The following is a 24,826-nucleotide window of genomic DNA, read 5'->3' on the forward strand; positions in this document are numbered from 1 at the left end:
ACGATGCCTTCCTTAAAAGCTCGCCTTGGGTCCGGGGAGAAGAGGAAAGCACGCCGGGCGCTGCCCCTGCTCCCGAAGCCTGGGCGCCGAGTCTCGCTGAAAGACCAGCTCTCTGCCTGGCTCCGTCCCGGGCCCGGGAATCCAGCGAGGCTGTCGCGTGTCTGGGCTGCCGTGCGGGTGCGGGTCCGCCGCAGGACCTCGGGGCCCGGCCCAGAGAACCTGGAGAAGCGCGGGCAGCCGGGGGCCATGCCTCCTTGCCCCCATTCCCTGTGGCCCTGTGCTTCTTCACGGGATCCGGAGAAAAGGGCGAGCTTCCCCTGCCCCTTCCACTTCCTTCCCCGCTCGGGCTCCCTGCATCGTAAACGGGGCCCTAGGAACCCCCTCGCGCCCCACCGGGCAGCACTATCTCTCCCTGAGCCCAGGTGTGGACCGTGACAGCAGGGTGGGGGCACTAGGACACGCAGGGGAATTCGACGTCATGAGGGCTCCAGGGCCCTCCGGGTGCAGGGGCCACCGACGGATCAGGGAGACAGCAGGGAGCGGGACCCTTTGGCCTTTTAAGCCAGTCCCGGTGCTAAACAATGAAGATACAAAGAAAGCGGAAATTTTTTTAAAAAGTATCTACCCTCAGGGAGCTTCCATTCTAATGCTGGAGAGGACACGGCAACAACTATATACAAACCAGGATAGATTGGAAATCATCTCCGGAGAAAAGCCATACATTTGGGAAGACCGGGAAAGGCAGCAGGTGGGTTTTAGCTAAGACTTGAAGGAAAACAGGAGGTGGAGATGAGACAAAGTTTCTGTAAAAGTTAAACAGTCAAGGAAAATGCTGTAATGGACTGCTTATATGGTTATTAATATTTTCATCATCCAGGGGAAATAAAGGAGGAGGAACCCTAAACAATCCACAGTAATGACTATCCTTTCTCCTACTCCTTTTTTGCCCCCAAAAAAGGAAAAAAATAAGGGAAGGAGCGAAGCATGTTTCCTGGGTTAGGGGTCAACCGCCTTATTTTAAATCCAGAACTAGACAGTCATCTCTCACCCGGCCCATGGGAATGTGATGCTGCATTCTTTCCATTCTCATTACTTCACTTTCCACCCAAACGGCAGGAAAAAAAAAATTAATCTCCTCCAGATATTCTCCCATTCTTTTAGGGGAAAAAACCCTATAAGGAGAACCAATACAGCCAGCAGAACTGTGGGGACCTGATTTCTGAAATTTAAAGTAAAGAGTAGCTAAAATTGCCCTGTTAAAAAAAAATTCCTAATCCTTCCAAATGCCTTTGCTTTGCTACTCCCCAAGGTCTCCAAAGAACTTAAATGACTGATATCTTTTAGGAGGTAGAAATTATTCCTCTGAACCACCAACTCCACCCCTTTAAGTGTTACTTTTCACCTGCTCCCTTGACAATATTACTGGTGAGTTTTGAGAATTGCAAGAATTACTTTCCCTGGAAACCTAGGGATGTTTCCCTATTCCTGCCCTGGGTCTTTTTCCAAGTTTAGAGAAGTAGGAGAAGAACCTGTAGCAATCCTACTATGTGTCTCCTCCTCTAACTCTTTTCATTGCAATAAAGACTAATCAGGACACATCAATTAACAAGCATGTTTTAAGTGTCAGACAAAATAAGTTCCTGACCCCAAGGGGCTTATATTCTTTTTTTTAAGATTTTATTAATTTTATGTTTTACAATTTCCTCCCCAATCTTACTTCCCTCCCCCCACCCCCCAGGGGGCTTATATTCTGTAGGGGAAACAAGTTTGGTCAGTCATTTCACATCTGACCTTTTGTAACCCCATTTTGGGTTGGCAAAAATGCTGGAGAAGTTTGCTGTTTCCTTCCCCAGTTCATTTTATCTAAGGCCAAATCCAGACCCAGTGCTCTATCCACAGCACCACCAAGTTACCCATTACAGACACACAAAAAACACACACACACACACACACACACACACACACAGACACACACAATTTTTAGATTATAGCTCTATATACATAGATTATTAATAAAGATGTAATCATCTCCACCAAAAAAAGGACAGTTCCATACCAATGGAAGAGGGCTTATAAAGATAAAATGTTTATATACTTATAATATTTCATAAAATATATTTCTACACATAAATTGTTTATGGATGTGCATATATTTTGTCTATATCTTGTATGTATATTTTATTTATTTATCTATTTATTTATCTATCTATTTATTTATGTTGGCCACAGAAGGCCAACATGAAGATAAAGTGGTGTGTCCTAGAAAGAAAAGTCACCCTATATACTTGGTTTAGGTGAAGGAGTTGAAAATGTAAAACAAGGCTGAATTTTTTTTTTTTAGCTATAGTTGGGAGAACACCCTCCCCCTCACCCCCATCCTGTCCAGGAACCTGATGTTTACAGCTCTGGGTCCACCAAAGATGCATCCGGCCAAGTAATTCAGGGAATCCCCTCTGCTCCTCTTTTGTCTTCCCTGCTGCAGCCAGGAAGGCCAGGGAATGGGAGTATCTAGTCTCGAACGTCGTCTAGAGTTTAGAAACACAAACTATCCAGTTTCACTCTGCCTTTCTTCATTCAGGATAGGGACACCATTTGTTCTTTATTAGTTGAATTCTCAACCTCCATTGGAATTGACTTTAGGATTCGGTTGAGGAGGGCTTTATTTTTTTTTTTAAGAGAGTGGATTTAATATTTAAAATCTAGCAATGAAAACTCAAAAGTTAATTTCGTAGGGGGCACCCGGATTTGAACCGGGGACCTCTTGATCTGCAGTCAAATGCTCTACCACTGAGCTATACCCCCTCTGGTGGCAAGTCTCCCACAATTGCTTTCCTGCAGCTGTGAAGTCCTTGTGTTAAATGTACAAGGAAGACAAAATACTAAATCTAAGACAACAGACTTTGGAAACATTAACTTCATCCCCTGCATGTGTAAACTGAGGATAAAAATCCCAGTTCTGTCTGACTCATAAGATTGTGTGAAAACAAATGAGATAAAGGTATCATGAATTATAAAGAGAAAAATAAGATATTACAGTTGCTGTTTCTCATCAAGCTACTTCCCTGGTTTCTATTATAGAATTCATCTACCTTTTCATCCACTGGTACTCCCGACGGGTATGATTTCTCATGCTGTCTGCTCAAGAAAACAAAATCTGAGCTTTGGAGCAAGTAAATTCATATACATATACATATATATATATAATATTTTGTAGATGAAAAAAATTAAAGCAGACCAGTAAGTCTTAAAAAGCCACAGGTCAGAAGTGGCTAGGTGGTACAGTGGATAAAACACCGGCCCTGGAGTCAGGAGTACCCGGGTTCAAACACTTAATAATTACCTAGCTGTGTGGCCTTAGGCAAGCCACTTAACCCCATTTGCCTTGCAAAAACCTAAAAAAAAAAAAAAAAAAAAAGCCATAGTTCACCAGCATAGGTCGTCTTTTTCTTTTTAAGAAGCAATATATTGACTTAAACCAAAAGAGAGAGGAAATAACTTGAATTACTTCCTCTCAATCTGAGGCAAAAACCTAACTTTATACTACAGGCTTTTAGTAACTCAATCAACTACTCACCTATTAGGTACTGAGCCCATACAGCCCAAAAGGTAGTGGACCAATCCAGAGAGACAAATAACTAAATACCAATCTGGATAAGAGTCAAACTAGTACTACAAGTAATAATTGCAAGAGGAGAGCAGAAAATGGAGGCATCATCCTGAACCAGAAGTAGAGATGGATGGATGGATGGATGGATGAATGGATGAATAGATAGGCTTTTATTATTTGCTTACTGAGTGCAAAGCTCTGGATTCAAACTACCAAAGACTTATTTTATAGATCTAGAAAAATAATAACTAAATTCATCTGGAAGGATAAAAGATCAAGACTATCAAAGAATTAATGGGAACTAAAAATGGAAAAAGATAATCTAGTATTGCGAGATTCCAAATTACATTATAGAGTAGACAACATCAAAACAATCTGGCACTAGATAAGAAATAAAGAGGTTGGTCAGTGGAATAAATTAGGGATGAAATATACATTAATAAAAGACCATAGTAATCTAATGTTTCACAAACTTAAAGATCTAAGCTTTAAAAGCAAGAACTCACTATTGGACAAAATTTCTGGGAAAACCAGAAAGTAGTCTGGCAAGAATATCTTATACCTTATACCAAAATAAGCTCAAAATGGGTACTTAATTTAGACATAAAAGGTGATACCATAAGCAGATTAGAGGAGCATGGGTAAAAAAAATTGCTTGTTAGATCCATGGTTATAGGACGAGTTTATGATCAAACAAGAGCTAGAGAGGATAACAGGAAATAAAATAGACAATTTAAACTATTCTGAATTAATAATATTTTGTACAGACAAAATCAATGCAGTCAGGAAACCAAAAGAGAGAAATTAGTTTCAAGAAGAGATCAGATATTGCAAAGGAATTAAAAACTTGAAAAAGAACAATTTTTCAAAAATCTTTGATAAACATTGGGAAAGCAGTTAAAATAAAATGGAGGGTTGCCACTTAACCCCATTTGCCTTGCAAAAAAAAGCCTTAAAAATATAAAAATTTTTTAAAATGGAGGGTTAAGAAAAGAATAAACAGCAAAGCTGTCAATCTTTTGGAGATCTGTACATATCTGCAGAGTGAAGAGATAAAAAGGAAAAGACAAGCATAGAGACAGAGAGTATGGAGTAACTTGGAGAGAGATGGGATCATCAGAACTTACTTGTAGAGGACACCTCTTCTGAGAAAAGAATGTAGAGAGTGAAAAATTTGGAAGCAGAAATAGAGATATAACACCTGATTATTTTAATATCAGGAAAATACAATTTCAGGTCTTGTGCTAAAGTGAGTGTCAAAAGTGAAAGATGGGGAGGGATGGGGTTAAAGATATCCTTATTGTGAGTAAGAAGGATTCAGTGTAATGAATAAAACAATTGCCAATAATCAGGGAAGGTGAAGTTGAAATTGGACAATAAATTTATAGTGGTCTAGATCAGAGTTCTCAACACTAGCTATACTTTGAATGTATACTGAATAATGAAGAAAACTGGTAATGCCAATGAGAAAGGCTGCCACTGCAAAGTTTTTCTCAGTGAGGGTCTGGTCTTGGACTTTCACCAGTAGTGGAAATGAAATGTTAAATAGGATAAAATTTAGACTCAAAAAATGTCCTGTTGCTTTAACACCTAGGGAAAATGAAATTCAATGTGCAAGCCAGTAGGGTGGAGATGAGAAATGAACTTTCCCACAGAAGAGAGCAAAAATGGAAGTTCAGTAATAAAGTAAAAAAGAATATTTTCTATTTGACTTGTCCATCAGTGGTAGATTCCATTCTTCAATAGTATCAAACTGGATTTGTAAAGTAAGCAGATCAAGGGAAACAAATTACACAACTAAAAGTAAATGGAAAAAACTTGAAAAACTGAATTATAGTTTCTCTGAGTCCAGAAAAATTGAGCCAATTTTATAACATATACCAAGAATGGTTTGTACTCAGATAATCCATTAATCATAAATCCATCAGAGAAGTTGCTTCAATATTTTTTCCCCACAGTTGCTATTGCTAGCTATATTTCCCTCCATCCTATTCCTCTCTCTCCCCCATTGAATCTATCGAAGTAATGTTATAATCCATTTAGTGGTCAACAATAAGCTAATTCTTCATAGGGGGTATAGCTCAGGGGTAGAGCATTTGACTGCAGATCAAGAGGTCCCTGGTTCAATTCCAGGTGCCCCCTTAATAAGTGTGTATTTTAACTACTTAAGTAATGCAAAGCCACAGGTTATTTTTAATTTCAAACATTGAAGACTTCTGGGAACAGTACTAAAGCACACCAAAAAAGTTTATTGTGGTCAGTAAGAACACCATGAGGACTTTCAAACTTTCCTGTTGAAACAACCAGAGCTAAAAACAAAGTTTGATCTCCAAGTACAGGACTCTGGTGAACCATAGAGGGAGTGGAAGAGAAGGACCAACTATGAGGAACTTAATGATATTGAACTGTTTGTTTTCCTGCGTGGGAGGAAGATACTGATAACTCCTATGAACTTTCTCATTTATAAGAGCTGATAGAAGGAGCATATATGGACAGGACATAGGAAGGAGTGGAATATAATGGTATAATATAGTAAAAAGATGGAGTCAATGGGTGATAAAGGAAAGTACTGGGAGGAAGGGAAAAGAGATGAAGAAGCTAAGAAATTTCACATAAGAGTCAAGAAAAAGCTTTTTCAATGGAGTGGAAAGGGGGAAGGCAAGGGGAATGAGTGAGTCTTCATTCTCATCTGAAATGACTCAGAGAGGAAATAACACACACTTAATAGAGTGAGGAAATCTATCTTACCCTAGAGAAAAATGAGAAGAAAGGGGTGGGATAAAGGGGAACGGGGGAGGGGAGGAGGCAATAGGTGATAGAAGAGAGGGAAGATCGAGGGAGAGGGAACTCAGATACAACACGCTTTTAGACAGGGCCAGAATGAAAAGAGAGAGAGAATAGAGTAAATGAGAGTGGGGAGGAATACAGTGGAAGTACAGCAACTGTGGGAAAAATATTGAAGCAACTTCTCTGGTGGACTTATGATAAAGAAAACAATTCACCCCAGAGACTGAGACATTGAAATTTGAACACAGACTGAAGTACAATTTTTTTTTCTCTCTCTCTATTCTTGAGGTTTCTTATCTTCTTGGAGGGGGAGGGAGATTATGCTTACTCTTATGTTTACTCTTATAACACATTCAATTTACATCAATGTATGGCATGGAAACAATGTAGAGACTGTCAGACAGCCTTCTGTGGGGTGGGGAGGGAAGGGAGGATGGAGGGGAAATTGAAGAATTCAGAGCCTTGCAAAAAATGATGGATACATATTACTATTGTATATAATTGGAAAACAAATAAAATGTTAAAATTAAAAAAAAAAGAAAACCCTGAAAGGAAGACTAAACAAGTAAAGATGACCTCCAGGTTCATAAATAGGCTTGGGGGCGGCTAGGTGGCGTAGTGGATAAAGCACCGGCCTTGGAGTCAGGTTCAAATCCGGTCTCAGACACTTAACAATTACCTATCTGTGTGGCCTTGGGCAAGCCACTTAACCCTGTTTGTCTTGCAAAAAACCTAAAAAAATAAAATAAAAATAAACTGGCTTGCTAGTTAGGGTCTAAGGTGGCAATGAATGCTTACATGCTGACAAATTTCCATCGCAAAAAATCATACAAATCTATTAGTGCTTGGGGAAATGACTAAACTAGGGTGGACTAGATTTATACCAGTGGAGTAAGGACTTACCTTCATATTAATAAATTATAATCTTAAAGTTCAGAACGATAACTGACAGCACACTTTGCAAAGTGGTTCCCATATATCATCTCATCTGGATATCATCTCATCTGGGATAATATATAATACTCATTTGAACTGAAAGGGCCCATTATCACATTGCATCACATTTCTTGGGTGTCTTCTAACTGTTCCCTCAAAAGTTGAATGTGGGGCCGCTAGGTGGCGCAAATGGGGTTAAGTGGCTTGCCCAAGGCCACACAGCTAGGTAACTATTAAGTGTCTGAGACCGGATTTGAAGTCTGGTACTCCTGACTCCAGGGCCGGTGCTCTATCCACTGTGCCACCTAGTCAACCCCCCAGACACTTAATAATTACCTGACTGTGTGGCCTCGGGCAAGCCATTTAACCCCATTTGCCTTCCAAAAAAAAAAAACTAAAAAAAAAGTTGAATGCATACTTCTTGAGGAAAGGAATTGTTTCACATTTTGTCTTTTTATATCCAGCACATAGCTTAATAAATTCTTATTGAACTAAACTGAATTAACTTATCTTTCAACACAATACTGATATTTTTATCTTTTTGCGTGCATCTTTTGTTTTGATACCATATTAACTTCTGAATCTGTCTCCTTCCTCTGCCCAACAAGCCAAATCATATAAACAATGATACAGCAATAGTTTAATTAAAATGATAACATATTTACACTATAATGAAGCAAATTCATTTGAAATGAATATATTTCCATAGAATGTAATTTCTATTATATCATTTTAACTGAAATGATGTAACATTGTGTTAATAATGGTTCATTTCAATGAAACTATTAATATATAAATATAAAATGTTCATATTGATTAATGAATTATTGCTGTTCATGTGTTATTAATATTGTATAGTATAATAAATATACTATAGTATAATTAATAATAACATGGGGGTGCTAGGTGGCACAGAGAATAAAGAGCCAGGCTTGCAGTCAAGAAGACCTGAGTTCGGCGGCTAGGTGGCGCAGTGGATAGAGCACCAGCCCTGGAGTCAGGAGTACCTGGGTTCAAATCCGATCTCAGACACTTTAAATAATTACCTAGCTGTGTGGCCTTGGGCAAGCCACTTAACCCCATTTGCCTTGCCTAAAAAAAAAGACCTGAGTTCAAGTTGAAGGAACAAGTAATGCCAATAAAACTTCAAAAAGAGTCACGAAGAGTCGGACGCGACTGAAAACAACCGAACAACAACAATAAAATGCAATATCACACTCTTAAACCTCCACCTTTTCAAATAAGAGATCATTTTCTATGCGAAAGCATCGGTCCCAAACTGCAGCTTCCCACCTAGGGCTGGAGGGGGCGCCAAAGCGCATCGCACCGCCTCCGCCACTCGGCCGCCTGCGGGTTTCCTAGTCAGGTGATAAGGGAGCGCTCTCCGGAGGAAAGGAACTGGTCACGTGACGAGAGCGGAGAGGCGGAGCTTCTGGGTTCATATCCCGAAGTCCCCCGCGTTTCCTCTCTCTTTCGCACTTTCCGGGAGCCAAGATGTCTAAGCGAGGTGAGTTTCCTGAGCTGGCGAATCCGTCGCCATCCGTTGCTCTCGGGGCCGGGATCTGCCGGAGAGCCACTGGAACAGGGATGCGGGAGTTCTTAGCTTCTCTCGGGGCCATAATGGAAGACGATTTGACCCTGAGAGGCCGACGGGAAGGCCCTGAAGCCTGGGCGGGGGGGGAGGGGAGGGAATGTATGCTGATGAGGGGGCTCAGCGGCTTGTTCCGGACTCCAGTGACACATGAGCCCGCGCTTTGGCCCACTCGGAATTTTCTCAAGGGCCGTATTTGGAGCCGTGGCTAGCCCGACCCGCCGCGAGTCCGGAAAGAAGGCCACGGGGGAGTCTCCGTAGAAGGAGCCTTGGGGTGTTCGGCCTTCTCTGGAGGGCGGGGGTGGGAGTGGGACGGCAATCTTGCAGCCCCCTTTTTAGGGGTTTTTTATCGTGTTGCGTGTTCACATCCCTTCCCCATCCACGCCCCCCCATCAGTTTTGACCGCGGCAGTCCCAATTCTTGCCTCCTTTCCATATTTTCCCACTGCTCCTTCACACAGCTTTAAGTCTCAAAGCCTAGATCTAAGCTTATCACTCCCCTGTAGCTTGCTGCCCGCCCCGACAAAAAATGCAAGCCTTCTGGAACGCTCCCCTAGTCTGATGCACACTACCCCCCTAGACCCACTGTTCTCTTTATTCACATATTGATTAGATACTGAGACATAACGCTGTAACTAAATGCAATCTCCTCAGCTGAGTCTCTTGACTTCCATGATGAGGCCATTTCTTTTTAATTGCCAGTTTACAGTTGCTTCTCAGCAATTTGAGGAATAAAACCATGAATTTGTGCTAGGTACCAGGAATATGGATTTAATAAGTGTTTTGAAGGGTAGCCTGAAGTTTTAAGTGTCAAGTTTGTATAGAAGGTTAAGTATCCCAAGTAGATCTGTTTGACCTACAAATAAAAGGAGCCTTGAAGCATCTATTTATTCAGTTCCCTCCTTTACAACCAAGAATAAGGCCTTACCCTGAGAATCTTTCAGGAAATATGAACATGAGTTATCTGTAAAATTGCTTAGTCCCTCCTGACTTAAAAGTGTGATTCTAAGTAAATCCAAAAACACAAGCAATTTTCTAAGGAGAAATAAAAACTCCATTGGAAGAAAGGCTTTGTGGATCGTGGGTTGATTCTTGCCTATCTTTCCTAGGACGTGGTGGGTCTTCTGGAGCAAAGTTCCGAATTTCCTTGGGTCTCCCAGTTGGAGCTGTCATCAATTGTGCTGATAATACAGGTGAGCCCTAATACTCTTGGCTCTAATTCTACCGTTGGATTTACTCATGATCCTGTAAATGACTAAACACAAATATTTGACAGACTAGCAAACTGTATTTAACTCCTCCCTTCAAAAAGCACTCCATGGGCCTTCTTGCTGTGACCCATAGAGCCGTCATGAAAGGGTAAAGAAAATGACACTACTTTTGGGTGAAGCTGCAGCTTATGCTGTTTGACTTCAATCAGTGGTGGGACAGATATCTAGTACTACAGGTACTGTTAAGTGTTTATTTGATCTTGAAAGAGCAAAATGGTAAGAAAAATGTATGTCTTATGAAAGCTGGTAGCCATTTATGATGAAAAACTCTTTACAGGTGCCAAGAACCTGTACATCATCTCTGTGAAGGGGATTAAGGGAAGATTGAACAGGCTACCTGCAGCTGGTGTGGGTGACATGGTAATGGCCACAGTCAAAAAGGGAAAACCAGAACTCCGGAAGAAGGGTAAGTAGAGAAGGAATCTTCCCTTCATTCTCTTGGTGAGAATTGAAAGGTCTATTCTGCATATGATCCTTTGTCAAGAATTTTCCAAGTGTATCAGATGCTGTGGCCTTAAAGACTTGTCTCTGGAGTAAGAGGCCTCAGTGTCTACTTAACAGTGGCTTGCCTTGGAGGACTCTGTACCCCTTTGGTAAAGTAATGTCCACATTCAAAATGAGAAAATTAAGCTCTATTGAAAAGTATAAAGATTCTAGTGATAGTGACCTCAGTAATAATTCCTGGATATTTATTACTCATTCCTACTTGAATCAAGATTATATCCAGAAGTAGGTAGAACTGTGTTCCCTTTCAAAAGCACTTTATAGGTCTCTTCAGTGGCCTAGGAAGTCGTCCAGAAAGGGCAGAATTTAACAGAACCATCACTTTTGGGTGAGGTGACAGTTGAATGTGCTGTTGGTCTCAATCAGTGGTGTGACAGGTATACAGATTTTTTTTTTAATTTTTAAATCTTAACCAGGAAGACAGGTTTGGCCCCTCTTGCTGTAATTTGCCAATCCCTGTATCCATGTTGCACTTGTTTGAAACTTTGCCTGGCTATTCTAGTCCACAATTTTCTTTCTTTTCTCCTTTTGGAACATGATGGAATAGTAATTGTTTTGTAAAGAGATCACAAACAGGTGGATTTCAGAAAAACCTATATAAGACCCAAACTAACACTGAGGGAAGTGAGCAGAACCAGAACATTGTACATGTAAACAGCAACATTGTGTGGTGATCAACTATGATAGATTTAACTCATAACAACACAGTGATCAAAAGTAATTCTAAAAGACTTGTGATATAAAATTCCATCCATATCCAGAGAAATAACTAGTTTTAATGCAGACCAAAGCATATTTTCACCTTATTGAATTTTTTAAAATTTAAAATTTTTTCTTGTTCATATCTAATATGAAAATGTATAATTTGGTTGTACATATAACCTAAGCATCTAGGTGTCCTCACCATGGATGGGTCTCCAGCCTTAGACACTTGGCATTTCTTGGGTTTCCTCTCTCTGTTCCCTCAAAAGTTGAATGAAAACTTCTTAAGGACAGGAATTGTTCTGCATTTTGTCTTTTTATATCTAGCATGTAGTTTATTAAATTCTTGTTGAACTAAACTGTCCAAAATGCCTGTAATGTGAGTGTACTAAATGCTTTGGTAAATGAAGCTGAGCCTACCTCAGAGCTCTCACTAAAATAGCAAATCAAAACATTGTCCGTAAAATATTTTAAAAGTTAAGGTTGATTAGCCTTGTGTTATAGCTTACAAGCTATCAGGGGGAGAGAAGGGAATGAGAAGGAAAAAATATCCCAGACTGGTACATTTGTTTTCTATATTCATGGTGTCTTTAGCTTCGGGAATTGTTGACCTTTTTTCCTCATTCATTTCATAGATCCCTTCTCCGGAATTCAGTTTTTAAATGCATGGAGTTATGTGTAAAATTTATAAAACTATCATATTTTGGGGGGAAGACCATAGATAGCCAACCAGAAAACATTTCTTTAGGTTTTTACCCTCAGTATATTGTTAGCATCTCAAGTAGGAAGCCTGTTCTCTTAGGAGTTCAGGAAAATGGAAAGAATATTTGAGGCAATATTTTCTAGATTTAATTTCAAGTGCTTTTGAAGCTTTTAAGTGTATTCAGAATTGATTAGTCTAAAAGTTCAAAGGAGACTTGTTTAGTTTACAGACTTTGAAAACCAACAACTAGGCAACATGATATAAAGGAAAACATTGCTTTTGCAGTTAGAAGGTTTGACTTTGAGGAAGTAACTTCACCTTTATATGGGTTCTTTATGGTGAAAAGAGAAGGTTCATCTTAGCTGGTCTCTATTTGTTGCTAAAGATAAGAGCATTAACTCTGGTTGAGATTCCCAAGTATCTTAAAGTTTGCTTTTAATATCTACTTGAGAAAAGTATCTGGGTAAGGGAATGTCCATATTTCCTCCTTTGTTCTATTACTAGAACTCCTATTAGAGAAGCACTTAACCTTGACCTTGCTTTTCCTTTATAGTCCATCCAGCAGTGGTAATACGGCAACGAAAGTCATATCGGAGAAAAGATGGTGTGTTCTTATATTTTGAGGACAATGCAGGGGTCATAGTAAACAACAAAGGAGAGATGAAAGGTAGAGATTTGGGTTTCTTCTATGGTTGGGTGGTTATCAGTTCCATCCAAAGGGTAGTACTTGTTCAGCTTTTGCTTTTTCCCCATCTCTCCTCTATAGGTTCAGCCATCACAGGACCTGTTGCCAAGGAGTGTGCTGACTTGTGGCCCAGGATTGCATCTAATGCCGGCAGCATTGCCTGATTCTCCTAAAAAGTTCATTTGTAAACAAAAAACCACCCCCATTAAAATGTCTGTCTATCTATTTGCTTTCTTTTGTCTTTGTTTTGCTTTTTTGGGGGGGTTGACCAACCTGTGATAAAGCATTTCTGTAGGACCATCCACTTGGGGTTGATATGATCTAGTCCATTGTGTCAGAGTATCTGACCTGGAGGCAAGAAGACCTCTCTGAGTTTTGTTTGTTTGGTTTTTTTGCTGCTTTTTTTTTTTTTAGGTTTTTGCAAGGCGATGGGGTTAAGTGGCTTTGCCCAAGGCCACACAGCTAGGTAATTATTAAATGTCTGAGACCAGACTTGAACCCAGGTGCTCCTGACTCCAGGGCCGGTGCTTTATCCACTATGCCACCTAGCCACCCCAGAAGTTCATTTTTTTTGAACAGTTGGATACCAAGTGAAATAATGGAGTCTTCAAATAGAATCCACTAAGTGTAACAGATTTGTGACAGATCCATCTGGCTTAAGGACAGCCATGTTTTTCAAGCCTTGAAAAACATGGTTGGTGGGGGGCCCTCTTGGAAGAAAGATGGATCTGTTTTCAATTAATCTTGTCTGTAGCATATTTGTACATGGTTATTTGCATGTTGTCTCCCCCACCTGTTACTTTATGACCTCCTCCTGGGTAGGGACTGTCTTTAATTTTGTATTTCCTATTGCTTAGGACCTTGTACCTAGTAGGTACTTAATAAATATTTGTTGACCAACTGACTTGTCTGCTTCAGGGAATTGGTCATTTTATGCACGCCCTAGAATGTACAGATCTCTTGGCTTAGATTGCTTAGAGTAACACAACATCTCTCTCCAGTATGATTCTTGTGAAGCTTTTCTTTGATGATCCTTGAAACATCCAAAAGCCAGCTGAAATGAATGGCTAAATTGACATTCTTTAATAAGAGGGTTTTGATGGGGGAGGAAAAGGTATAATTACAAAAGTGAAGTAACACAGTTTTCCAAAATTAAAAATGAAAAGGTGAAAGCATTTCATGCTCAATATTTTTACATATCTTTTGATGGGAAGTCAAGTCTTGGGTGATTGAAAAATTACTAATGAATCTTCTTACTACCATGTCCTACATTCAAAACCTCAGCCAAACTGCTAAAGAAATCTAAATTGGCGCTCCCTCTTTCACCCTGCTCAAAACATTTCTAGTAACCCCTAAGCCTGGCAACTCAATTCTAATTCTGTTCTGTCTGCAGTTAGGCATTCAAAATAGAGATTAAGAAAAGATTTCCATAATAGATAATACATAAAATAAGTTGAAAGAAGGGGATTCCAAGGTAAAGAAGGACTCAGCAGACAAGGGGGGACCGACCACCCTTGCAAAGGCCCAGGGCAGTTATATCAAAAGCCAGAAGGATTAAGGGCCTGGGTACATTGTTTTGTAGAAGAGCAAAATGGTTGAAATTTATTTGGATAATGATAGGGGCAAATCTATTCTTGAGTGTGAGATGTTCACAGAATTTGGTTAAGGGGAAAGAAAAAAAAATTTAAATGTTACTGGAACAATGGTGAGTCCTGTCTTTAAAAAGAAATAGAACAGGAGACGTGAGTTAAGAGATGTCAAGTGGCAAGAAAATAGGGAGAGAGAATTCTGGATTCGGAACACAATAGAGGTCAAAGGAGGATAGAGCACAGTACAGGCCAACAAGATTAGCCACTAAGAAACAACCATTGGAAAAGTTTCTAGTCAGTGATGATGCTTGAAGTCAAATTGAGATTTAAAAAGGTAAGGATCAGGGCAGATAGGTGGTCACAGGCTTTTAAGTCAGGAGGAGTGTGTGATCCAGGGCTAGTCACTTAACCCTGATTGCCTCACATACAAAAAAGGTGAGGATCAATGAGCCTTAAGTGCCCACACTGTCCAGTACTGTTTTTAAGCTCTAGGGGACGCAAGAAAAAATCCTCAAATGATCCCTATCAAAAAACTTAAGGAAGAGCAGCTAGGTGGTGCAGTGGATAGAATACCAGCCTTGGAGTCAGGAGTACCTGGGTTCAAATCTGGCCTCAGACACTTAATAATAATTACCTAGCTGTGTGGTCTTGGGCAAGCCATTTAACCCCATTTGCCTTGCAAAAAAACTAAAAAAAGAAAATTAAGGAGAAGGCAATGAATATAGAGTCCAGATGTTTCTAAGAATTTGACTCTGAAAGTAGGAAATTCAGTGATAGTTTAAAGTGTTTTTAGGTCTCGGGCATGTGTCCATGTCTCCACACATCCTCTTGGAAACACTGTTTCTTGTCTTTCCTTCTCTTCCTTCCAATAAAAATTACCATCTGAAATCTAATTTTTGAGCCTGTCATCATACCACATCTTTTGAATCAAAATTCAAAGAATATTGATCACAATGACTGTGATAGGACTCTGTGGACAAATGGTAATCTTGAATATCTTCCTAAGGCTTGGTGGGGAAAAGCCTTATTAAAGATAATCTAAGGGAAAAGGAAATCTGCATCAGAAGAGGAGCTTTAAATGTAAGGAATCTTTTCTGGTAGGGATCAGTTTGTCCTATGCCTGTCATTTAATAGTATTTTATTGAATTGACAATGTAGGATGGAAAGAATAAATTGTGGAATCATTGGGATTTATATGGGATCATCTAGAACTAAACTAGGGTTTAATCTAACCCTAATTATATGGAAGAGGAAACTGACCCAGAACCAGAATCCACTTCATCTTTCTAAACCCTGCATCCGTAAAAATTGAGTAGGTCCAACAAGGTCTTTCCTCCTATTTCCGATATTCTGAGTATATTAGAATCCAGATTCATCCAAATAATTCATCATTTGGAGGATGAGGCGAAACTTCCAATAGGAATTTGGTAGCCCTAGGAGGGAGCTTTCCAATTTCGACTTTTCTAGGAAAAACAGTTAATCGTTTATTTAGGTTTTACAGGAAAGGGGGTCATTGATTTATTACACCCTGTAGGAAAGGGCAGAATTGCTAGACCAAGATTTTAATTGGTGCATCCCTGAAAGGTTTGACTTAAATGTACATGGTCTTTGGTAGCAACCTAGAGGTCTTCCTCTTGACCTGAGAATTTTACAGCTTTCCAAAGCCTCGGAACCTAGGGGGAAGAACAGGGTGGGTCCGAAGAGGTTTGTGGCGCTTGGGGCTTTGGCATCACGTAACAATGTGGGCGGAGCCTGAAAGGTGAGGAACTGTTCAGGGTCCTGCCAAAAGGAATTCCGCCGCGCCTTGGTGCGGGGCCCCATTGAGATGGTGCGACCATCGGACCGCGCCCTGCGCCAGGAGAAAGAGTTCATCCTAGATGGGGTGGCCGTGGGGTCTATGGCCAGCTCCTACGAACGCACCTTACCCAAACTCTGGTCTGCTATACCTCCCTATAACGCACAGATGGACATCAACGTCCGCTCCTATTTCCAATCTCCAGTGGTCCAATCGGTCTTGCGGAAGACGGACCAGGTGAGAGGGTCCAGAGAACAAAAAGAGGATAGATGGCCCTGGGGATCCTTTCTCTAGTTGTTCCCAAGAAGATCCCACCCTCCCTACTCCTAAGAAACTACCCAGAATAAGGTAACATGGAGTCCAACTTCCCACATCTAAACATCCACGCTCTCCCACTTCCCCACTGTGTCTCTAATTCCCAGGTGGTCAACAGGAGAATCCAGTCCCATTTTATAAATCTCCTCCCCTTCGCTCTTCCCTCTGCTCCCTTCTCCTCTCCTCACCCCCCTCACCACCACGATCATAAATAAAAACCTGTAACTGGATAAGGCATTATGTGAGGGCAGGAAGAGAATAGGAATTTGGGAAGAAAATGAGAAGTTAAAAATCCAATTTTGGAAGTTCCTATTTTGGAAGCTGAAGGGTTACCCATAAGGGGTGGCACAGCTCTTTTACTCATTTGCTGGACCCTTTATGACGTCATGGTCCTGACCTGCTAGTCTTCAGACAGTGGAGACAAAAGACATCAAGGAGGTGGAACAAAAGGAAAGTAGTGTCTGGATTCTTTCTCGGCCTTGTGATGTCATAAATGCAGTTCTAAATCTTCATAGTATAAGGAGATGGACTTTTGAAAATGGAAAAATCGGGATACTTCCAATTGTGATTATTTTGGACTATTCCAGGCACTGATAGGTAAGAAGGAAAATTCTCAATTAACTTTAGTGGTATCACCTAACAGACTTCCCACGAAAACCACACATCCCAAGGAGGTCTAAATTCTATTCCATATTTATGTGTGTATACACTGGGGGAGAGGGAAGGATGAAGATTAAGAGAAATTTCTTTTTTGAGTCTATTTTGCTGATCACTTGTGTGTGACTCTTCCTGACTTCCATGAACCATACTCTCCATGATGATTTTTGACAAAGATACTGGGGTAGTTTGTCATCTTCTTCTCTAGTGAATCCAGGCAAACAAGGTTAAGTGAATTGTCCAAAGTCACAGAGCTAGTAAGTATGGAGAATTACATTTGAACTAAGGTGTTCCTGACTTCAGAGTCAGCACTTTACTAAATACATATTATATATAGTATATATGTATATTATATATATATATATATATAGAGAGAGAGAGAGAGATCTATCCACTGAATTATAGTTTTATCCACTGAGTCAGTCATCCAGCTGCCTTTTTTGAAACCATACAAAGATCTTTATATGTTTCTTAATATATGTGCCTATGGTTACAGGTATGTGTATAAAGTGGTGGGATTCAAATAAATTAACAGCCGATTCTTTGCCCTAATGACCATTTTAAGTATAGGAGATATACTGAAAGGTAGTTTAATGTTTCATGCATCTAATACTCAAATAACAATAAAAAAAGGTACACAAAACTTGATTGTTATATTACTCACAGTAAGCAAATGTATCCTTATGGAGTGAAAGCAGGCCCCTGACTACAGTTGCCAATATTGGAACATATGCAGAACCAAAATTCATTCTGCCTATTCCTTTTTTTTTCCTTCTATTTCCATGGCTTCTAAAATGGGTGATAAGATAACCCTTGAAATCTCTATTTCTTTTGGTTCATTGTGTCCCAGCTTCCTATTGGTTTCACTGTTCAGGGAACAGCAGGGCACTCCTAATATCTCGAGGGAATTTTGGATGTAAAACAAAGTGGAAACATGACAGCTTGTCACTTCCTTATTGTTTAGCACTTTTCCTCTTTACATTATATGTTTATTTATTGAAGTAAAAAAATTAAGGAATTAAAATGTAGTATTTCAGCCAAGATATAATGAGGGTTTTTTTTTAGGGTTGTTGTTTTTTTTTGCAAGGCAAATGGGGTTAAGTGGCTTGCCCAAGGCCACACAGCTAGGTAATTATTAAGTGTCTGAGACTGGATTTGAACCGAGGTACTCCTGACTCCAGGGCTGGTGCTTTATCCACTGCTCCACCTAGCTGCCCTGATATAATGAGTTTTAATAAATAAATATTACAGGCAGAGTTCCATCCATTTTTTTCACCTATGGATGGAATGAACATTACCACTAGCACTTCAAAAACACTTTCACAGAAGAACATTAAAAAATAGTAAGGAATGTAAATTTGGGAATTTCCACTTTGGGCAACTGCCCAGGTAGAGAGAACTCTGATTACAAGTGCTATTTTAAAAACTGGGTTTGCCAAATTCATCATTAAATTAGGTATCGGTTCTGCCCAGTCGATGTGAATTGGTTGAATCCCACCATTGTTGTATTTATACATATATATGTAAATATATCTAAATGTACATATACATTTACACACGTGATCCTTATACATACATACTTGTCTTAAGCTCCTAGCTAGAAGAACCTGTGCACCTGATAAATGTGTCCAAACCCTAGTGTCCCCAACTCAGTCCTTATGAAATCTTCCAGCCTCAAGGACACAGGAGCAGTCAGTGTTGTCACTGAAGAAGTGACAACTTCTATCTTCCTTTCCACCTCCCCACTCTCTATCTCCTCAGACACATGGTGGAACAAGCCAGAATGGCTGGATAGTTGATTATTTCCACATCTTTGGGCCCGGACAGAGATATCTGAACAGGAGAAATTGGGCAGGAGCAGGTAAGAGCCTTTTCATCTTTCAAAAGGGGCTCCGGTAGGCACAGGGTATAGGGAATTGAAATATAGGGAAAAGTTGAGGATGAGGAGAGGGAGGGATGTGAAAACAGTCATGGATTGAAACCTAGATATTTTTTGGCAGCCCACCTGGAAAACTGCTGCTTCCTACTTTTATAGTATTCCCTTTGGCAAAGGAAGCTCTTTCCCCTTCTTTCAGGTGAACCTATGGGTTCTTTTGACCAAAGATCAAACTGATCTATTGACAACTCAACAACAACAACAAAAAAAAAATGCAGATACTCCCATTAAAGAAACATGACTCCTTAACTTGCTACTTAGGAAAGCTTAAGATACCCCTGTCCCCTGGCATTTATTTGCAATATTCCCTTCTTTTACTCTTATCTAACCTCCAACAATTTCTAGCATTTAGAGATTCCACTCGGAGATCATCAGGCCTTAATGCTTCATTCCAAGAGCTTGGAACATTTTAAAACACACCCCATGGGATCCTAATTCTGAACTCCCAAGCATACCTCTGTTTGCTTCCCATTATGTCCTTACTGAAGGAGCAGGAGATTTGTGTGAAAGAGGAAGAGGATGAGAAGCTGGTTGATATAGGAGAGTTAACTATCTTCTCTTTAACCCCCAAAGGGCACTCCGTTCAGCAGGTGACTGGGCATGACAGCTATAATGCAGATCTTAGAACAATCAGGGGTTACAATGGACGATTTGGCTATCGAAGAAATACCCCCGCCCTTCGACAGCGCACATCAGTCTTTGGAGAAGTCACGGCATTTCCACTATTCTAGCACAATTTGGCCTCACTGGTCTCCTCTGCTTGCCATTCCTTACCCTATTTCTTGGTACATACATTTAAATAAATTTTGATTTTTAAGCTGCTTTATTTTTAGCAACCTTTAATTCCAAATGTGTTAGTGTGGATTTTTTTTTCCTAGATAAGCAAGTCAAGCAAAGAAAAGTCAAGCAAAGAAAAGAAAAAATTCCACAAATTTCCTAAGCTCTCATCTTCTCTAGAATAGTAAGGAGAGAAAGAGTAAAAGGGTGAGGGAGGACTCTCACAACATTTCTGTGCTTTTTCTCAGTCTGAAATAATGCTGACACAGTACCTCCCTGATTACGAGGTGGCAGCACCTAATTATTCTCCCTGTTCAACAAGGACAGGACAGTCAACTAAGTATGAGAGGCCTAAAGTTGAATTTAGGAAGGTCTTCCTAGATAGGGATTAGAGAGAAGGAATGTGGAATTTCTCCTTTCTTGGGAACCAACCTTCCTTTAGTACATTAGTCTGAATTCACCAGATCATAAATTTAGAGATGGAAGGAATCATAGAAGGCTATGGAGTCCAATTCTCTCATTTTACAAATGAAGAATGAGCTGAAAGGCTGTGACTGCCCAAAATCTTCAATAGCAGAGCTCAGATTCAAATCTAGTCATTTGTATGTATGATAGGAGGCTGTGGCTTAGTCCAAGGAAAGTCTGATTGTGTCCTTCAGACAGAAAGTAGGATATTATTTTATTAAATGTAGACTTTCTGCACACAGGATGGGACTGGTTTCCTTTTCAGCATTTGGGTTGTACTTTCCAGGGAGTGTTAAGTATGCAATCAAGAGGAAGATAGGACCAAGTCGTTTTTCCCAACTGACCCAAGCTGTTTGTTTTGCCCTGGTGTCTTTTGTTTGATGAAAAGTGAATGTAGAAAGAAAGGAGGAGCTTAGCACACAGAAACCAGTCTGGGTGGAACCTATTAGGAATGAGTCACTACAAATGGACTAGGAAAAACAGCTGACCCCGGGTGTATGGGGGTATAGCTCAGGGGTAGAGCATTTGACTGCAGATCAAGAGGTCCCTGGTTCAAATCCGGGTGCCCCCTTCCTACATTTTCCATCATTTAAATACCCAGTTGTAGTTAAATGTTCTTTCTCGCTGAGATGTCAGGAATTACCCAACTTCTGACCCCTTCCTGGCAATGCAAATAATCCTTGTAAGAATTTTCTTTGGAAAGTGCTCCCCAGGGCTGTATTGCAGCTTGTCTTATAAAGTACAGAGAATGACTTGTTTGAGGTTTCCTTAACCACTTTAGAGTGAAGAAGTCCAAAACAGTTTTTCCCCAAACCTGAGGGATCACAATCAGTATCACACTCATCTCTTTGCTCTCATTCACTCCTTGTATCCAAACAGGTTGCTCACCCTTGTCATTTCTATTTCCACACCATCACTCAGCCTTACATTTCCATCTCTCCATTCATTTAAACCGCCTTCCTAGTTCAGACCCTCTTCTTTCCAGGGGACTATGGCAATAGCCTTCCAATTGTTCTCCCAGTTTTCAGCCTCCTCTGGTAATTTTCCTAAATGGCAGTTCTGTTCAAGTCACAGTGTCCCCTCCTACCAGTCTATTATCCTCCAATACTGACCTGTGGGTTCCTCAAGCTCCTTTTCTGAAGTTAAATGGAACTTTCCATACCTAACAGAAGATGTGAAACTTTGACTGACCTCTTTTGCTTCAAGAAAGTGAGGCTTTGAGTGCTTAATTAGCATATGAAAAGTTCTTACAATGAATTTACCCCCAGGGGCCTTGATTGCCTCTTTACTTTCTCTCTTGCATAAACAACAAATTTGGCCCCTGGGGAATAGATTTACTTCCATTCCTTTCACTGGCAAAAATCAATTCAAAATCATTAAGGTATTAAATCAACCAAGACAATCTAAGCAACTCCAAACCCAAAGTTGCTTAGTGATTTTGGGACAAATGTCTATTGCCTAAATATGGTCTCACCTGCAAAAATAAAGTTTTAGGAGATATGCTAGATAATTACCCTGAATTAGGGTGAGGTGTCTCTGAGTTGACCCCAAGGAGGATTTCCTTAGAGGAAAAGTTTTATTAAGAAATTCCCTCTTGCCTAATTGATGGCAAGTTTAGACCCCCAGGAAAGAGAACTGGAGATGATTAAGCCAAATCTTAAAAGTTCTCTGTGTTCTTTGTAAATATTCAGACATTTCATATAGATTCTCAGTTTGATTGGTATATAGTTAGGCAAAATAGCCTCTAATAATTTATTATTTGGGAATTCATCTTTTTTATTTTTGATGTGGTTATTTTTTTCATTTTTAAAATCAAGTTAGCTAATGGTTGATCTATTTTATTGTGATTCTCTCCCCACTCTCCACCCCCCCCAAAAAAAACAGCTCATGGTTTTTTTTAAAATAATTTTATAGGGGTGGTTAGGTGGTGTAGTGGATAAAGCACGGGCCCTGGAGTCAGGGGTACCTGGGTTCAAATCCGGTCTCAGACACTTAATAATTAATTACCTAGCTGTGTGGCCTTGGGCAAGCCACTTAACCCCATTGCCTTGCAAAAACTAAAAAATAATAATTTTATAGATTTTCTTGCTTTCAAATTTGTTAATATCTTCTTTGATTTTCAGGATTTCTATTCTGATGTTTAAGATTTTAAAATTTGTTTGTTTTTCTATTGTATTTAGTTGCCCAATTCATTGATCAATCTCTTTTTTTATTGATGAAAGCCTTTAGAGACATTATCCCTAAACCATACTTTGTATCCACAAAATGTTGATATATTGTTTCATTGGTATTATCTTTAATGAAATTTTTTATTGTTTCTGTGCTTTGTTCTTTGGCCCACCCACTCCATCCTTTAGTATTATTTAGTTTCTAGTTGAATTTCATTATTTTCTTCAAATGCTTTTTAATAATTTTTGTTTCATTATGATCATAGTGAAGCTGGGGAAAAAAGGTGGCTAGGGGAGAGGGGTCATAAAGATCGATCTAAGTGCATTTGTTTTTTTGTGAAGAACTCAACAATCTCAGTCTCAGAAACTGGGGCCATATTGTTCCAGCAGGATGGTTTGGAGCAGGTGGGATCCAGCTTAGGGGAAAGAAGAGAAAAATTGAAGCTGGAGCCGGGCTGACAAAGAGGAAAAGGTCTTCCTCTACCTGGAAGGATCTTTACTCAAAAACCTTTCTGTAGTGGTTGGGACAGAGGTGGTGCTTGAGGAGTGATGTAGCACCTGGCTCCAGGTATTATTCTTCAATGCACATGCCACAGGGGCAGTCCCCAAAGAGTGGCTAAGACAATTCTCATTGTTCATGAGTAGCATTCTTCTACAAAGAACTTGACCAAAAGTCCAAAGTGGCTTAGGAAATGGAATTTCAATAGAAAAGATCCAGCATAGAATGAAGAACCCCCCCCCAGTAAAAAGTTTCAAAAAAGATTACATTTCTTTTCCCAGTGTTCTCCTGCTACAATAAAAGATATATTCTTTTTTTTCTGTATGCACAACTGAGGTATTCTTTTGTAATAATCCATTCACTATTCTTCAGAGTTCTAATTTTTCTAAAATTCTATTCAACTCCATTTCTTTTTTGTTATATTTATCTTTATCTGAAAGGAGTAAATTGAAATACTCTACTATTGTAATTTTACTACTTCTATCTCATTTAATTTTTCCTTTAATAACTTAAATCCTGGGGGCAGCTAGGTAGAACAGTAGATAGAGCACTGGCCCTAGAGTCAGGAGTACCTGTTCAAATCCAGCCTCAGACACTTCATATCTGCCCAGCTGTGTGACCCTGGGCAAGTCACTTAACTCCATTGCTTTAAAAAAAAGAATTTAAATCCTATGCTATTTGGTGTATATATGTTTAGCATTTATATTAATGCATTATCCTTGGCACCTTTTAGCAAAACGTAGTTTTTCTATTTATCTCTTTTAATTAGTTATGGTTTTGCTATTACTTTATCTGAAATCATTATTGCTGTCTTTTTTTAATATATGCTGAAATGAAATAGATTCTGCTCTAGCACCTTATTTTAGCTCTTTCTGTATAGTTCTGCTTTCAGTTTCTGTATAGTTCTGCTTCAGTTTCTTATAAACTATGTTATTGGATTCTGGTTTCTTATCCATTCTACTATCCTCTTCCATTTTAAAGGTAAATTAATTTCATTCACATTCAGTTTTGATTGCTGTTTTCCTTCTATTCTGTTATCTTATATATTTCTTTCTCTTTTTCTCCAAATTTTCTTTAAGAGATTGTTTTGCTCCTGAATAATCCCATCCTTAATCTATCCTCCTTCTTTTCCCATGACTTTCCCTTAGCTCTTTTCCTTCCTGTTTCCACTTGGGAGAAATATATTTCTGTACACAACTCTGCATGTGTTTGTGTATGTATTCTTCCCTCTATTGATTTCAGATCAATTCAGATAAGAATGTGAGATTCACATGTCTCCTGGTCCCTTCCACTCCCTTGTCCTTGAAGTATAGATTTCCACTTTTGTACTACATTTCTGTTAGATACTCCTCCCATCTTCCAATATATTCCTCTTCCTTACCATTTCCATTCTTTTTTAAGATCACAAAAATATAACAGAATCAATTGAAGGTCTTCTGTCAAGACTCCTCCTGAGTGACCCCTGATGATGATAGCATTCTGAGAGATTACATGTAGAGTCTCTTCATACAAGAATGTAAACAGTTTAATGTGGTTTATTCCCTTTTGATCGCTTGTCCATGTTTATATTTTCAGGTTTTTATGAAAGCATTCTGTTTGTTTCTTAGAACACAACAGTATTCCATCAAAACCATGCACTTGTTCAATCATTCCCCAATTGATGGGAATCCCCTCAATTTCCAATTTTACATAATTAGGAGGTCACATTTTCTAAATTCTGTTGTTTATTTTTTTTTCAGGGTTAGAATCTTTTATTAGCCTAGGACATACTGCAGTCCAGAACAAGTCTCCTCTCCAAGAACTCAGCCTCTCCACATCTGTTCCTGTCCACCTGCCTCCC

At 39.6% G+C, this 24,826-nt stretch overlaps 2 protein-coding genes and 5 non-coding genes across 7 annotated transcripts; 6 read left to right on the forward strand and 1 right to left on the reverse strand.

The window, feature by feature from the left end:
* Positions 1 to 2,730: 2,730 nt before the first annotated feature.
* On the reverse strand, positions 2,731 to 2,802 carry TRNAC-GCA (transfer RNA cysteine (anticodon GCA)). The gene has a single exon. It is a non-coding gene; the product is annotated as a tRNA-Cys (tRNA).
* A 2,875-nt stretch (positions 2,803 to 5,677) lies between these two features.
* On the forward strand, positions 5,678 to 5,749 carry TRNAC-GCA (transfer RNA cysteine (anticodon GCA)). The gene has a single exon. It is a non-coding gene; the product is annotated as a tRNA-Cys (tRNA).
* Positions 5,750 to 8,729: 2,980 nt separating this feature from the next.
* Positions 8,730 to 13,015, forward strand: RPL23 (ribosomal protein L23). Its single transcript, XM_074224072.1, has 5 exons — positions 8,730 to 8,837; positions 10,030 to 10,113; positions 10,469 to 10,597; positions 12,654 to 12,767; positions 12,867 to 13,015. The coding sequence occupies exons 1-5, from the start codon at positions 8,825 to 8,827 to the stop codon at positions 12,947 to 12,949; spliced, it is 423 nt and encodes a 140-aa protein (XP_074080173.1). The 5' UTR covers positions 8,730 to 8,824; the 3' UTR covers positions 12,950 to 13,015.
* LOC141515762 (small nucleolar RNA SNORA21) lies at positions 10,220 to 10,353 on the forward strand. Its single transcript, XR_012476507.1, has one exon. It is a non-coding gene; the product is annotated as a small nucleolar RNA SNORA21 (small nucleolar RNA).
* Positions 10,937 to 11,074, forward strand: LOC141515763 (small nucleolar RNA SNORA21). Its single transcript, XR_012476508.1, has one exon. It is a non-coding gene; the product is annotated as a small nucleolar RNA SNORA21 (small nucleolar RNA).
* Positions 13,016 to 16,143: 3,128 nt separating the features above from the next.
* On the forward strand, positions 16,144 to 19,898 carry SPMAP1 (sperm microtubule associated protein 1). Its single transcript, XM_074220579.1, has 3 exons — positions 16,144 to 16,406; positions 18,903 to 19,002; positions 19,651 to 19,898. Exons 1-3 carry the CDS (start codon positions 16,200 to 16,202, stop codon positions 19,806 to 19,808), a joined length of 465 nt encoding a protein of 154 aa, XP_074076680.1. The 5' UTR covers positions 16,144 to 16,199; the 3' UTR covers positions 19,809 to 19,898.
* A 920-nt stretch (positions 19,899 to 20,818) lies between these two features.
* TRNAC-GCA (transfer RNA cysteine (anticodon GCA)) lies at positions 20,819 to 20,890 on the forward strand. The gene has a single exon. It is a non-coding gene; the product is annotated as a tRNA-Cys (tRNA).
* The last annotated feature ends 3,936 nt before the right edge of the window (positions 20,891 to 24,826 follow it).

The sequence above is a fragment of the Macrotis lagotis genome, chromosome 2 (assembly GCF_037893015.1).
Source record: "Macrotis lagotis isolate mMagLag1 chromosome 2, bilby.v1.9.chrom.fasta, whole genome shotgun sequence".
Classification (NCBI taxonomy): domain Eukaryota; kingdom Metazoa; phylum Chordata; class Mammalia; order Peramelemorphia; family Peramelidae; genus Macrotis; species Macrotis lagotis.

Excerpts from the sequence above, each read along its gene's own strand:
- SPMAP1 (XM_074220579.1), top strand. The coding sequence starts at position 16,200 with ATGGTGCGACCATCGGACCGCGCCCTGCGCCAGGAGAAAGAGTTCATC. Across the intron at positions 16,407-18,902 it reads TCTTGCGGAAGACGGACCAG|ACACATGGTGGAACAAGCCA; the intron begins GTGAGAGGGTCC and ends CTATCTCCTCAG. Across the intron at positions 19,003-19,650 it reads GAGAAATTGGGCAGGAGCAG|GGCACTCCGTTCAGCAGGTG; the intron begins GTAAGAGCCTTT and ends TAACCCCCAAAG.
- RPL23 (XM_074224072.1), top strand. Across the intron at positions 10,114-10,468 it reads CAATTGTGCTGATAATACAG|GTGCCAAGAACCTGTACATC; the intron begins GTGAGCCCTAAT and ends AACTCTTTACAG. Across the intron at positions 10,598-12,653 it reads ACCAGAACTCCGGAAGAAGG|TCCATCCAGCAGTGGTAATA; the intron begins GTAAGTAGAGAA and ends TTTCCTTTATAG.